General features: G+C 42.3%; 1 protein-coding gene across 1 annotated transcript in view; it reads left to right on the top strand.

Moving 5' to 3' along the window:
- The window catches only part of prkx (protein kinase X-linked), a 154333-nt gene that overhangs the window by 42449 nt on the left and 98727 nt on the right, over window positions 1-13157 (top strand). Inside the window, exons 2-3 of the mRNA XM_084331108.1 lie at window positions 447-615; window positions 7367-7630. Coding sequence (XP_084187234.1) covers window positions 447-615; window positions 7367-7630 — 433 coding nt within the window. The remainder of the gene's footprint in view (window positions 1-446; window positions 616-7366; window positions 7631-13157) is intronic.

Raw genomic sequence — 13157 nt, 5'->3', positions numbered from 1 at the left:
AAATACATAATATCTCAACATTTTATTATTAAATTATTTACTCAGTGGCTTTGGTATTATTTCTGCTGTTGCCTACTCTGTTAGAAGCCTTCATTTGATACATGACACTCACAGGCTTAACTGACCCAGCAAAGCCAAATAGAAACATTTCATAGAAGAATTTCATAAATACCCTACCCATGATAAACAAAAAAAGAATCAACATTGAGAGATGAAAATGTAATTTCCATTGGGTGTTGGGGGGGCATTATGGAACCTGACATTAGATAGGAGGGCATTATGGAACCTGGACAATATTTTATTCTGAACTATCATCTCAAACTGCAGCTTTCATTCTTTCTCTCATTTTATGACCTTTTATGACAACTGAACGAGATGGTATCCTGTTTTATCTGGTAGCTCCTCTTCACACTGCACCCCCCCCCTCTCTCTGTCAACCTCCACAGGCACAGGGACCTTTGGACGTGTGTTCCTGGTCAAGGACAAGAAGAGCAGGTCTTTCTACGCGCTGAAGCAGATGAAGATCCTGGACGTGATCCGACTGAAGCAGGAGCAGCACGTCCACAATGAGAAGGAGGTTCTGTCGGAGGTCAACCATCCTTTCCTCATCAGGCTGTGAGTCGAGTCCTTTTCCTCTCAAACAGCATGAAGGAAACATGCATTTCTGCCACTGCCAGGCTAAACTTAACCCCCTCCTCCCATATTGTTGCTCTCCTATTGGTTCTTGAGAGTGATCAGATATTCTGTTCAGTCTATTTTGATTAATTTGAGTCAAGTGTTCCTGTATTGATCCCCTTGGGGAAATTCAGGCATCATAGCAGCATGGGGGAGGGGGGAGATGAAGTACAGACAGGAAAAATTAAAATAATAATAGAATTTAGCAGTATATTCCATTGATAATGGTATGGTAGAGTTGGTATTTTGTTATTGTGCTTACTAACTACTAGACATTTTAACAAACACCATTATGACATGATGAGAGGTGGAGCAGTTCACAAAACTTTTGGTTCAAAAAGTTATTTTTAGTTCTCGATTTTTGGTTCAGAACCATTAAGTGGTTAGAAAAAAAATACTGTTGCCAAGTCCAATATGCTTTTCATGTAATTGGGGGAAAAACATGTTAACGGTTTGCCCAATCATTAGCAAAACGCAAGCACTTGACCATTATCAATTCTCTTCAATTCTTATATCAATTCTGGCAGGAGACAGGGGGGAGACAAATTTCAACTGCCTTGTGTAAACTGACAAAGTAACTGTTGTTCATAGTGACAGTGGCTCAGGAGGTAGAGCAGTCATCTGGTAATCACAAGGTTTCCGATTAGATTCCGGCTCCTCCCGGCAGTTTGTCAAAGTGTCCTTGAGCAAGACACTTAAAGGGGAATTGTGGTATTTTTAAACTGATTTATGTTTACAAAAGTAGTTGTGAAGGGGTAATAATTCTATATAGATATTTTATAATCAGTCAATGACTCAGTTGATATTTTGTACATACTACTGGCTTATTGAGTGATTGTTTTGGCTGTTATCCTGCCAAGCTTTTGTGTGTACTGATGCCAGGTCAACACAATAACTTTTGCTAATAGCATTACCTCCACTCTGTCTGCAGCAGGTGTCTCCACTCTTGGAACAGCATTTTTCTTTAGGAAAAGGTGCTTTGGTAAATTGGTATATTATGATTTATTCTTCTCTTGGACAGTAATCATCAGGGTAAAAATTATCGCTACAGACCCGATGATCTGCAAGGTGCAGTATGCAGACAAGTGTTTTCATCCATTTGTAGCATAACTAGCCACACTTTCAGCATGTCCCTATCCAACAAAAGTAGTCTATGAAAACTGTGAAGTGTGGCTCAACATTTTCTTTGTACAATTCGGATATGTGCAAACACAAACCATTGTGAGACAAACAAATCTTCCTCACCAATTCACTCAAGTTTTCCTCTGTACTCTTTCTACAACAACTTACGCCTCACATGATTTCAAAGCGATACTTCTGTTTGAGCCAGACTCCTGACACCGGTTCCTGACAGGGAGCGAGCGAGCGAACTGGAGACGAAATCGCGCGCGACACTGTCCTGATATGAGGCGGCGCGTGTCCGAGTGTGTCTGTGTGTGTGTGTGTGTTACCTGGAAGCACACGTGGGGGGGGGGCAAAGTTACAATTAATTCTTGACCAATAAAAAGTGTTTAGGGGCGGGACTCGGCCGCGTAATCGCCCAACTAGAGACACAGCGAGCGAATATCTGAGGGGTGAACGACATCGCTGCTCAGTTCGCTGTCGCTCGCGGCAGGTCAGGATAGTCTGATTGAAACGAATACATTTTAATCATTTTCGCAATCACGCTCGCTCGCGTCGCTCCCTGTCAGGAAGGGGTCTGAGCAGGGTTTCCGTTCGAAAATATTGGTGCCGGTCTCCGTGTCCTGGAAGATTTCAATCTCCCGGACAAATGAGAGAAATTCCGGTCAGAGTTTATTGAGCTTAAAAACAATCGATAGGCAGGCTATATAAAGAATGACATCCTCAAGGCATGTAGATTTATAATATTTTAACTTAAAACTAGGCTACTTTTGCGTATACATTATATTCCAAATAAAATAAGTCCTGTCGATAGACTCACAGGCTGCTGCTGACTTGAAATCAAATAGGCGAATTTCCGAATTTTTGGGCAGTCGGCCCGACATTAAACAGCAGTCTGTTATAATCACATTTTTATGAGCTAACGAATTCCGTTATATTGGACATTTGTATTAATTATATCAAGCGAAGAACTGAGAAATTTGGCACTACTGAGAAAGAGAGAGACGGCAACATTATCGTGTAGGGTTCACTGAAATCTAAACGTTGTGTGATTTGCCGAATCCAATGACTATCTCCGCCTCCCAACGAAGCGATACGCTAATCCAGCATCAAGGTCCCGCCCCGCCATTCTCATCAGCAAACCACAGGTCGCGCTGCAGCAGCTGTCACACCCCAAATTAATCTCGACATCGCTTCACCAATAATCGTTGTATCAGAACACTACACATTTCATAATGTTCACAGCAAACTGTAGTTGATCACCAGGTATGTTTTATTAACGTAGGTTGAATAATTCATATAAGAAAAACGATAGGGAAATCTCTCTTACCTTTCTCCACTGGAATGCCAGGAACTGGTCAAACTTGCTGTGCACGTGAACATATCCCTTGGACATGAACTGACAGTACGTTTTTATTGATATATCATTGGGATCCCCCTCCGAAATTGGTCAACACGTCACCACGCATTTTGGCCGGAGCTTAAAAAGTGTTGATAGAATTTGACGTTCTGAGCACGGTGGACACCTTACGTCTGTGTTTATAATGAATTAATGGTAAAAACGGATTATATTGAAACATAGTGCGAGTACTCACAACAACTATTCACACAATTTAAAACGGCCCATATTTATTTTGTCATACACAATGTTTGTATCTATTGGTTTATCTAATGAAGACCATTGTGTAGAATAGAATTCTCATCCAGCAGACAGCTTTTAGAGCGTTGCCTAACTCCCTACATAGGAACACACATCGTTGTCATTATTAGACCTGCTTGGTTTCATAAAATATTTGTTAAGGTTAGCTTGTTTGGCCATCTCTCTCTCGCTCGTATAGCTGTTTGCCGTTATGGTGGCCAAGGCAGCGTGTTGCTTAATGACAGCGGAAGAGTGCAAGGGCGCTTCCGCATTCTTCGCCGCGCATGAGGTCCTTGCTTAGTTCAGACGCCCCATTCAACACGGTGAATCCCAAACTCGAAACTCCTTTAAGCTCCAGAGAGAGAGGCTGAAAACCGCCAGTTCTTGCCCGACGGATGGGAGCCGAATCGGGATCCGAGTTTTCTGATGAATAGCCCCAAAACATGGAGGTTGCGAACGGCGCCGGCTTCGCTGACCAGAGCTCTCTCAGATTCAAAATTGCAGCCTGGAACATACATGTTTCGGAACCAATGTGTAGACAGTTACAATATAACATTTATATTAATTAACCCAGTTAATGCCTTAAGAGAAAGAGTCTGGTGGTCAATTACTACGGAAATGTTGTGTCTTACTAATAATAACTGATTCCGCGGTCAATATAAGTCTCTGTGATACTTTCTGAATATGATTTGGGAATGGGCAGGGTTATATTAGAAGAAAGACGTGTAAACAATATAATTAACTCTGAATATAATAATGACGAAAAATAAACAGGATACACAACACAACAAGGTGCACTACCCTGTTTATTTTTCGTCATTATTATATTCAGAGTTAATTATATTGTTTACACGTCTTTCTTCTAATATAACCCTGCCCATTCCCAAATCATATTCAGAAAGTATGTGTCTAATCTGCCCGTCGCCTATCAAAGACTAATTTTCCAGTCAACATTGTCGTAGCAGATTGTTTTTTTATAGCTTCATTTCCGTTTTCTAGCATTTTGAAAAGCACTAGTTTTCACCGAAAAAATAAGACATTCCATGATAATCGCCCTTTACTGGAATATTCTAGAACGTTGTCATTTTCCGGCCTATTTATGAATCGTTTTCAAATAAATGCTAGATTATCGATAGTTGTGTACGCATGCACGCTCTGGCCGCAAGCTGAAAATCGATTCTCCTATTTCCTGACCGCTCGCACAGTCAATCAGCCATATCACATAATCACATAAAAGCTTATATCTCCGTGAAAACGAGTCTGATTATCCTAAGACTGGTAACATTGATTCCTTACCTGAGATCAGATGGTATCCAAATGGATTATTCCAATTCCTGATCGCCATTCGAAAAAAATCGATCCTTTTATTGATCCACCGTGTATACTGTAAAAACACATAATCCTTGCTGCTCTGAGGCTCCAGAGTGGAGCTGATCGACCCTGGCTGTGTGAGTGAGACGTAAAATGTGGAGTCCGGGATTTTTTTTCTCATTCATTTTCATTGAGTTCAATCCAAAAGGGTGAATTACCATCTGGGAGACGATATGGGGCGCTTTTTTCACATCTGAGCGCCTGGAGTGGCTGAATTTCCAACGGTAGACTCGGTTGATGAAATGTGATTTCAGATCGCTAATAAAAAAAATAAAAAATACGAGAATTCTCCTGAGTGGGCATTCAACCCGCGGGGGGTAAACCCGAGAAAACTCGGGTTGGGCAATCAAAGTGTTAACCTGCATGTGCAAACTCAGCCAACATCACAACCACCGTCGACAACAGATTGACATCTCCCTTACAGTGTTACAGAAGCTATTGAGCTTGATTACAGCTAAATGTACTTTTTCTGAAAACCCAAGTGACTATTAAAAAGCCTCCATCATTTAGTAAATAGTATTCCCATGGCTGGTGTTGAGCTGTAGCCAGTGAGCTAGCATTGATGCTATGCTATCAACTAAATAGCTAACCAACTAAATACAATAGACAGTGGTATCCTGAGGTAACGTTAAATACAGACACCTTTTGCTACAATTACAGTGGTATCCTGAGGTAACGTTAAATACAGACAACGTTTGCTAGTCCAAAGGACTGGACACAGGGACAAGTTAAACATCAATCAATTAATTGAATACATCACAGGTAGTTTGAGCTGCCTCCAACCGCACCACGGGGCTATTATATTATATACGGCTTTGAGCTCTCTCTCTCATGCCGATTAAAATCTGCAGCTCTTCCTCCTCCTTTGCGCAGCGGTGTCGTCTCTCTCCTATCCGTTGGAAACTAGCGTCAGCTCAAAAGCACAGAACCGGACGACACAAGTTATCGAAAACAATGACAACACTTCCGGTCGGGGGTTTTCAAAATAAAAGAGCAACGTCTAAAACAGGAAAGACATTTATTTTGTAAATTTGTGGCACGCACTTATTTCTTGAAACTATTTCGTTTTTACGGAAACCTTTTTTTAAATGAAAACAAAATGAAAACGAAAAAGATCAAAATCGTTTTCGTCTGGACAAGGCCTTAGTGGACGTCATTTGACATGCACGTTTCCCCCGTGTGATTACATTGCAGCCCATTTTGTGGCTGCCGGCTGAAGTGACAACTCAAAACTGGACCAATTACAACAATTGTTGTCCCCATTATTCATTTAGACCCCACGTGATGGAAAAATATGGTCCAGGTTTAAAAATACAGAAATTCCCCTTTAACCCCTAACTGCTCCCATTGAGCAGGTTGGCACCTTGCATGGTTGTCTCCGCCGTCGGTGAGTGAATGGGTGAATGCAGGGTTAGAAAAAAAAATTTAAATTCAATGGCTTTTTTTGCCCCCCTTAATTGATTTTCGGGGGCTTTTTTTTGTATTTCGGGGGCACAACATTTTTATAATGAAAATTAACATAAAGATTATAAAACATTGTTGACACTTTTTTTTACAGTCTTCGTCCCTATGTTTGATAACGTAATGTTAATGTCTCCATATATAGGGCTCTACGCTAACCTTTTTCCCATGGAGCTCCTAAATAAAATGTTAATAAATAAAATTTAAATACAAATTTAGGAGCACACAGAAATTTAGGAGCAGAGTGACAATTGTTCAAGTAACACACACACACACACACACACACACACACATGATGTGTGACATGGCTTGGTTTCATGTTTTGAGGTACCTTCAATTATCTGTAAATAATACATACATACTCTATCTAAATAGATTAAATATGATTGTCCCTGAGGGCAAGTTGTGTTGTTGTCAGATCGATCAATGAAATACAAGCGCTGTGGAATGAAGGAAATGCGCATCAGGATCATTTGGATGTTATTCTTTGGAGTTGTGTTACAAATGGAACGGTCTTTCCCCACCGAACACAAGTTACTTAACGTTACACAGGTCGCGCTATGCAGATGCTTAGCTTGCTAATGTTAAGATAGCAGTGTAACTTAATATTACACAGCACTATGCATGCTTGCTGAAAAGCAGAGCTCTCCGTCTGTCTGTCTGTGTTCGCACCTCTCAAGCACCCTGTAACACGCAGCGGGCCCCGCCTCCCTCCCTCCTTGCATTCCACCCAAAAACTGAATTTCAGTCCAGTTTCTTAACTATTAACAGCGGAGCTGTTTTGTAATCTTCACTCTGCAAGTAAATGATTTTTCCGGTTCGTACACACACATATTATTAGGGCCAAATACGAGGGAAATGCTCGCACTGTAGAGCATATATATAATTATAATATTATATATATAATTAGTAAACTGTCTGGGGCTTTTATTGCCCCCCTTAACTGATTTTCGAGGGCATTTACCATTTGGTAAATTTGAGGGCATTTTGCCTCAAGCCCCCGTTAATTTCGAACCCTGGGTGAATGTGAGGCATACGTTGTAAATCGCTTTGGATAAAAGTGCAGTCCATCCAATGCAGTCCATCCATTTTGTTCAGGTTTTGGACCCACCACGACGAGCGCTTCCTGTACATGCTGATGGACTATGTGCCCGGCGGCGAGCTCTTCAGCTACCTGCGCAGCCGCGGCAGATTCAGCAACAACACCGGCCTCTTCTACACCACAGAGATGGTCTGTGCCATCGAGTACCTTCACTCCAAAGAGATCGTCTACCGCGACTTGAAGCCCGAGAACATCCTGCTGGACGCGGAGGGTCACATTCGCCTCACCGACTTCGGCTTCGCCAAGAAACTCTCTGACAGGTACTGGTGTTTCCATAGCCTCACAGTGCCAGACTAGGGCTGTCACTAGGAAACTCTCGGACAGGTACTGGAGTTTCCATAGCCTCACGTTGCCAGGCTAGGGCTGTCACTAGGAAACTCAGCTCTCTCTCCCCTCTGCTCTCTCTCCCCTCTGCTCTCTCTCCCCTCTTCTCTCTCTCCCTTCTTCTCTCTGCTCTCTCCCCCATCTGTTCTCTCTCCCCTCTCCTCTCTCTCCTATGTGTTATCTCTGCCCAAATAAGTGTGGCTGCTGGAAGACACAGACAACCAGGCAAGCACTGCATGACCACAGACTATCCAGACCAAATCATATAGATGCAAAACTTGCCAGAGGAGCATAATCCGCCATTATGAATAAAAGGATGTCTATCATCTTACCATCTTCTGTATTGTCTGTAGTCGGAGCTCCGTCTATCTTGCATGCGTGCGTGCACTCTCCCTCTCTGACGAGGAAGGCAACGTGCAACTACAAACTATCAAAACCACATCACACCACAAAAAATAATCACCACTGCCAGAGAAAATCGGATATTACCAAAACATGGTCCTTTATTTCAGTATCAGTGCTCATCGGCCGATAAGCTCGAATGTGCCGATGGCAGTAGCCGATAAATATCCCTCAATTTGTGTAGCGTCAAGACAAAAAAAAGTTCACTCGCGACCTGCACAATGCCGTCCCCAGTCCCCCCCACACACACACACACAAGCTACTGCATCAAAGTTACTACTTATGATTAACAAGGCATTCGTTTTGTGGCATTAACGTTATATAGTTAGTGTTACACGTTCAATAACATCAGCATATTATTTACCCGAACGTAGCAAGCGTTCATACTAGCTCAGTTCCTTCCGTTGCTCAGAGCCCTGAGTTTTACCCATTCTGCAATCTGTTAATAACGTTTTCAATCAGACACATGTATAGAAAGGCTTTGTTTTATTATAACATTAGTTGCAGTAAAATCATTATGCCTCATTTAAGTCATCCTGCGGAGCTAAAAGCTAAACGTCAGCCGCGCCGCCATTGTTGTTGTTGTAGAAAAGCTCTCGTCAACTCAAAATCAATGGCGGACAAAAGCCGAAGTGTAAAATGTATACGCGCTTGCTTGCCGATTGGTGGTAACAGCAGAGGCGGGTGCAAGCGGTGTGTGACGTAATGGACCTATCTCAAACCCTGCCCTCTTTTCTTGATCCTCCAATCACAGCTGTCGCTTACCTCGGACTTCCTCGTACAGCGACAGCTGTGATTGGAGGATCAAGAAAAGGGGCAGGGTTTGAGATGGGTCTATTGGCAGAATCGACTGTCAATCAAAATTTAATTGGTTGAGACAATAGTAACTAGCTGCAGCCCAGCAGGTAGACCATGCTGGGAGAACTAGTATCTAGCTGCAGCCCTGCAGAACATACTGGGAGAGAGATAGTGCTATTTCTTGATGTTTCCTTTTTTTAAGTAAGTAAAGAGGCCTATGTTCATATCGGTGAGCACAATTTGTAACACAAATATACAGTAGTTTCATAAAAAAAAAAAATATTACAACAACAACAAAATTACAAAAAAAATAAAATTTAAACAAAATGTGTTGCCACATATATCGGTATCGGTATCGGCCGATTGTGTTAGTTGAACAATCGGTATCGGTGGCAAATTTTCATATCGGTGCATCCCTAGTCATATTTAAAAAAAAGATCCAATCAAGATCTCTAAAAACACTTTTATATTGGAGTCTCAAAATATTTGGAAGGAAATACTTGAGTCTTTAATCTGATGTGACCGAGTGTATTGAGTTTCCCATATTCAGTAACAGCAATAAACTGAGTAGACTCCGGTAAATCTACTAAACTTATATTTATTTGTGTTCCACCTTATACTCTAGGATGCTCAGGGCGGCTACGTGGCGTAGTGGGCAAGGCGCTCACCACGAAATGCTGGAGACGCTGGGCTCGTCAGTTCGAGCCCAGCGCTCCACATTTGCTTTCAGTTTAGCTGGTCGTCCGTACTAATACACATTGGCCGTATTAGGGGGTGGGAAACTGATGGGTGAGGATCGGGCGTTGTGGACAGCGACTCCTACAGGCCGGTTGGTGCGCCTGCGCAGTAGAATCAGGAAGTGTCGGGGGCAGCGTGAGCCTCCCACGCGTTACTCCTCGCCACTGAGAGATCGAGCTGCGCAGGTGAAAAGATGCGACTGCTGTTACCTCAAGTACCGGAGGGGACTTGTGCTATGTATGACTTAGTCCACATTGCAGCCGGCTTGTGGGAGGCAAGAAACAGCGTCCGTGACAGGGGAGGGTTGAATTGGATGATACGAAATTGGGATGGGAGAAAAATATAGAAAAATGGGAGGAAAAAGTGGATAAAATAAAAAAAAAAATACTCTATGATGCTCCACATTTTGGTTAAAAGGAACCAATCATAGTCTCAGAAACAATGTGAGTTTCCCAGGGGCAGGTTTATGGTCCGTCAAGACAAATGGGACAGAAGTTAGCCTACCTTTGATGCTTTTTACGGAGACATGTGCAGTCATTTTTCTTAGATCAAAAGGAGTTCAGCCATTTTGTTCTAGCAGGTGGGTGTGAGTTCACACAGAGTTCCTGTCCTTTGCATGACCTTCTATAGCTGTGGGTTCAGGGGTTGTAGCCTTTGAAAACCAAATGCATCAAATTGTGTGACCTAGGATTATATTCAAATGTAGGTTGTCCCAATTTAAAGGCTCCTTCAAATGCAGCAGAAATGCAGACTTGCATCCTCCTGAATTTCATGGAAGCCAAGAATGAGAATGCATTTCTCACCAACAGGCAGATATGCCGACTATTTACCAATGCCAAACACTGTTTACAGTTTTAATATTCTTTTCAGGCGAGAATGTCACCATTTAGATTCCAAATATGTAGTCAGTTCGTCCAAATAATACCTGTCTGGAAATTTCCTCCAACATTTTCAGAGATTGATACAAGATACAAGAGTATTATTTGTCACGGCATACAGGTATACAGTGAAATGCGGGGGGTCTTGCCCGCAACGATGTGCATAATACAATAGTAATAATATATGATAAGAATCCAACCAATAGAGCGACGTTGTGCAATAAACAAGGATTGAGCGGCTGCGACGGGACTCGAGTTGACTATTTTCCTTCATCTCTAATTTATCAGTCTCCCCAGTTAGTAGCTAGATTAATAAACGTAACCCTCTAAAGGTGAGTGTCATGCCCATGCAACACTAGACATATTTTGCAAAACATTCAATATATTTGGAACGGTTTGTGATAAATTTGCTTTAAATTGTATCTGAATTGGGATATTCTCCTCTCTCCACCAAAATTTAAAGTGTATCTCACACTTTCTCTCTCCCACAGGCTGAGTGCGCGAAAGTAAGGCCTAGAATCTTGAAATATCTAGATTGGTCGTTTTCTGTTCCGACTGCATCTATTCCGCTGTATCTATATCTAATATTATCTGTCACTGAGTTTTTAGCCTATAGCCAATGGAAATGCTAGAGATGGTCACGCGGGCTAGGAGAACCAATGCAAAACTCCTATTGTTTCTCTATACTCCAATACAAAGACGAAGAGGTATAATGTTCAACATGCATTGCAACTTGTTGTGGATGCGGAGGATGATCCAGATGATATGAATGAAAAGGACTCTGAGCCAGAATGCTGGGACAGTGATTATGAGAATCATAGTGAAGGATTTGATGCGTTTGAAGTGGTCTGACAACTGACACAAGACGCTGTGTGTGTGTGTGTTTACCTTGCAATGCAGCTGGATTCGTGATGTGTGTATGCATGCGCCAGGATTCTATAGACTAAAGTAACGTTACCACAAAGCGTTTATTGCATTGAAATATAGCTATCTTAGCATTATCTAAAAGATAAAAGCAATGGTTTGTGAGCATTTCAAAGTTTTGCCAACAACATGTTGTGTAGCGTTCATAGACTATTGATACGGACGGACACACTTTTTTTTTTTTTTTAACTTTGGCCATTTCCCTGGCTCTTTTATACGTTTATCGCATTTATACTTGGTCAAGTTCGACCGACAGAAGCAGGCTGAAGGGTTCTTCAAATGTGAATCACTACCCACCTTCAAAAACACTCTCAAAAAACACCTACGTGAGACTGCAATTCGAAACTGGCCCCTACAAATGTCCTAACCTAGTTGTACAGTAAATGACCAAGTAAGGCTTTGTCAACATTCCAATGTACAGTGTAAAATGTGTGTGTGTCCCCTACCCAACCCCCCCCCCCCCCCCCCCACCTACAATGTACAGCCCTCACCCAACCCACCCAACCCCACCCCACCAACCTCCTCCAATGTACAGTTTCTACGCCAAATGTATATACACTCCTTTTCTGGACACTTTTGTATCACAAACAGTACTGTATTTGCAAATCTGATATGTCATAAATGTATAGATGTAGCAGTACTGTCTATCTGTATGTCATGTATGTCATATATGTTATGATGAATTGAAAATGGGGGACCCTGGTGGAAACAAGACGAAAGTCTTTCTCTGGTCTGCATCCCCTTAACAATTGTATGTATTGAGATGTACTGTACTGTACCCATTCTGCAATCTGTTAATAAACTTTTCAATCAATCAATCAATCAGATGGGGGGGAAGACACTCTGGGAAAGGCACGGCTGCAGTCCGGGATTCGAACTCGCTCAGCCCCAGATCCGCGCGAGCGCGGTTGTCCACGGCGCTGAAATAGCACTCGCGGTACGTGGTGAGCTACTGGAGCTCCCCTCGGACGGACACACTTAAGTCGTGTCTAGCTTGTGCTACATGGAACACTTGAGCCATTCTGGCTGTACCAAGATTTCTTTCTCAAGAAATCGGCCGTTCCATGAGTGAAGAGAGTGGAGGTAATTTAACGATTATTATTACTATGGATACAGACTATGGATGTGCATACCGGTTATTTTCTGTCATTAACCGGATGAAAACTGTTAGCTGTGTTTTTTTAACGTGGTCTCCCACTTCTCTCTCTCTCTCTCAACACGACAAAACAAATCTATCTTGACGTTACCAGACGAGGCTACACACAGTGATCATCCTGAGTTAACACTGCTGCTGCTCATCATCAGGCATGAGTTAACACTGCTGCTCATCATCACACAACAATGCTTGCTAATGCATAATCTTGGCTAACTACAAAAATACAGCGTGCCTGTTTAACTGTAATTTACTCATCATTAGTAGCAACACTTGTATAACAGACTGAAACGCATGGCCACAGTACAGTATAGACCAGTATTGATCTCATGTCTTTGTTTGCTAAATTCAGGGTTGCGTAGTAGTGTGAGCAGGCGGAGACAGAGATTGTGAAAATGATGATGCAGACCCACTCTCGCTTCCACAACAAACAATACCATGTGCAGCACAGTGATAGAAAACATTGTTGCATATTCTGACATGACAATGGAGCCACTATATGCTAACAACGATGGGACTTATAATTGACTATACACATTTCACCACACAGCACAAACGCTCACTCGCTGT

The sequence above is a fragment of the Notolepis coatsorum genome (genome assembly GCF_963971535.1).
Source record: "Notolepis coatsorum genome assembly, chromosome: 1".
NCBI classification, from domain to species: Eukaryota; Metazoa; Chordata; class Actinopteri; order Aulopiformes; family Paralepididae; genus Notolepis; species Notolepis coatsorum.
The sequence above is the reverse complement of the archived record's forward strand: the minus strand, read 5'-3'. Positions and strand labels throughout refer to the sequence as shown.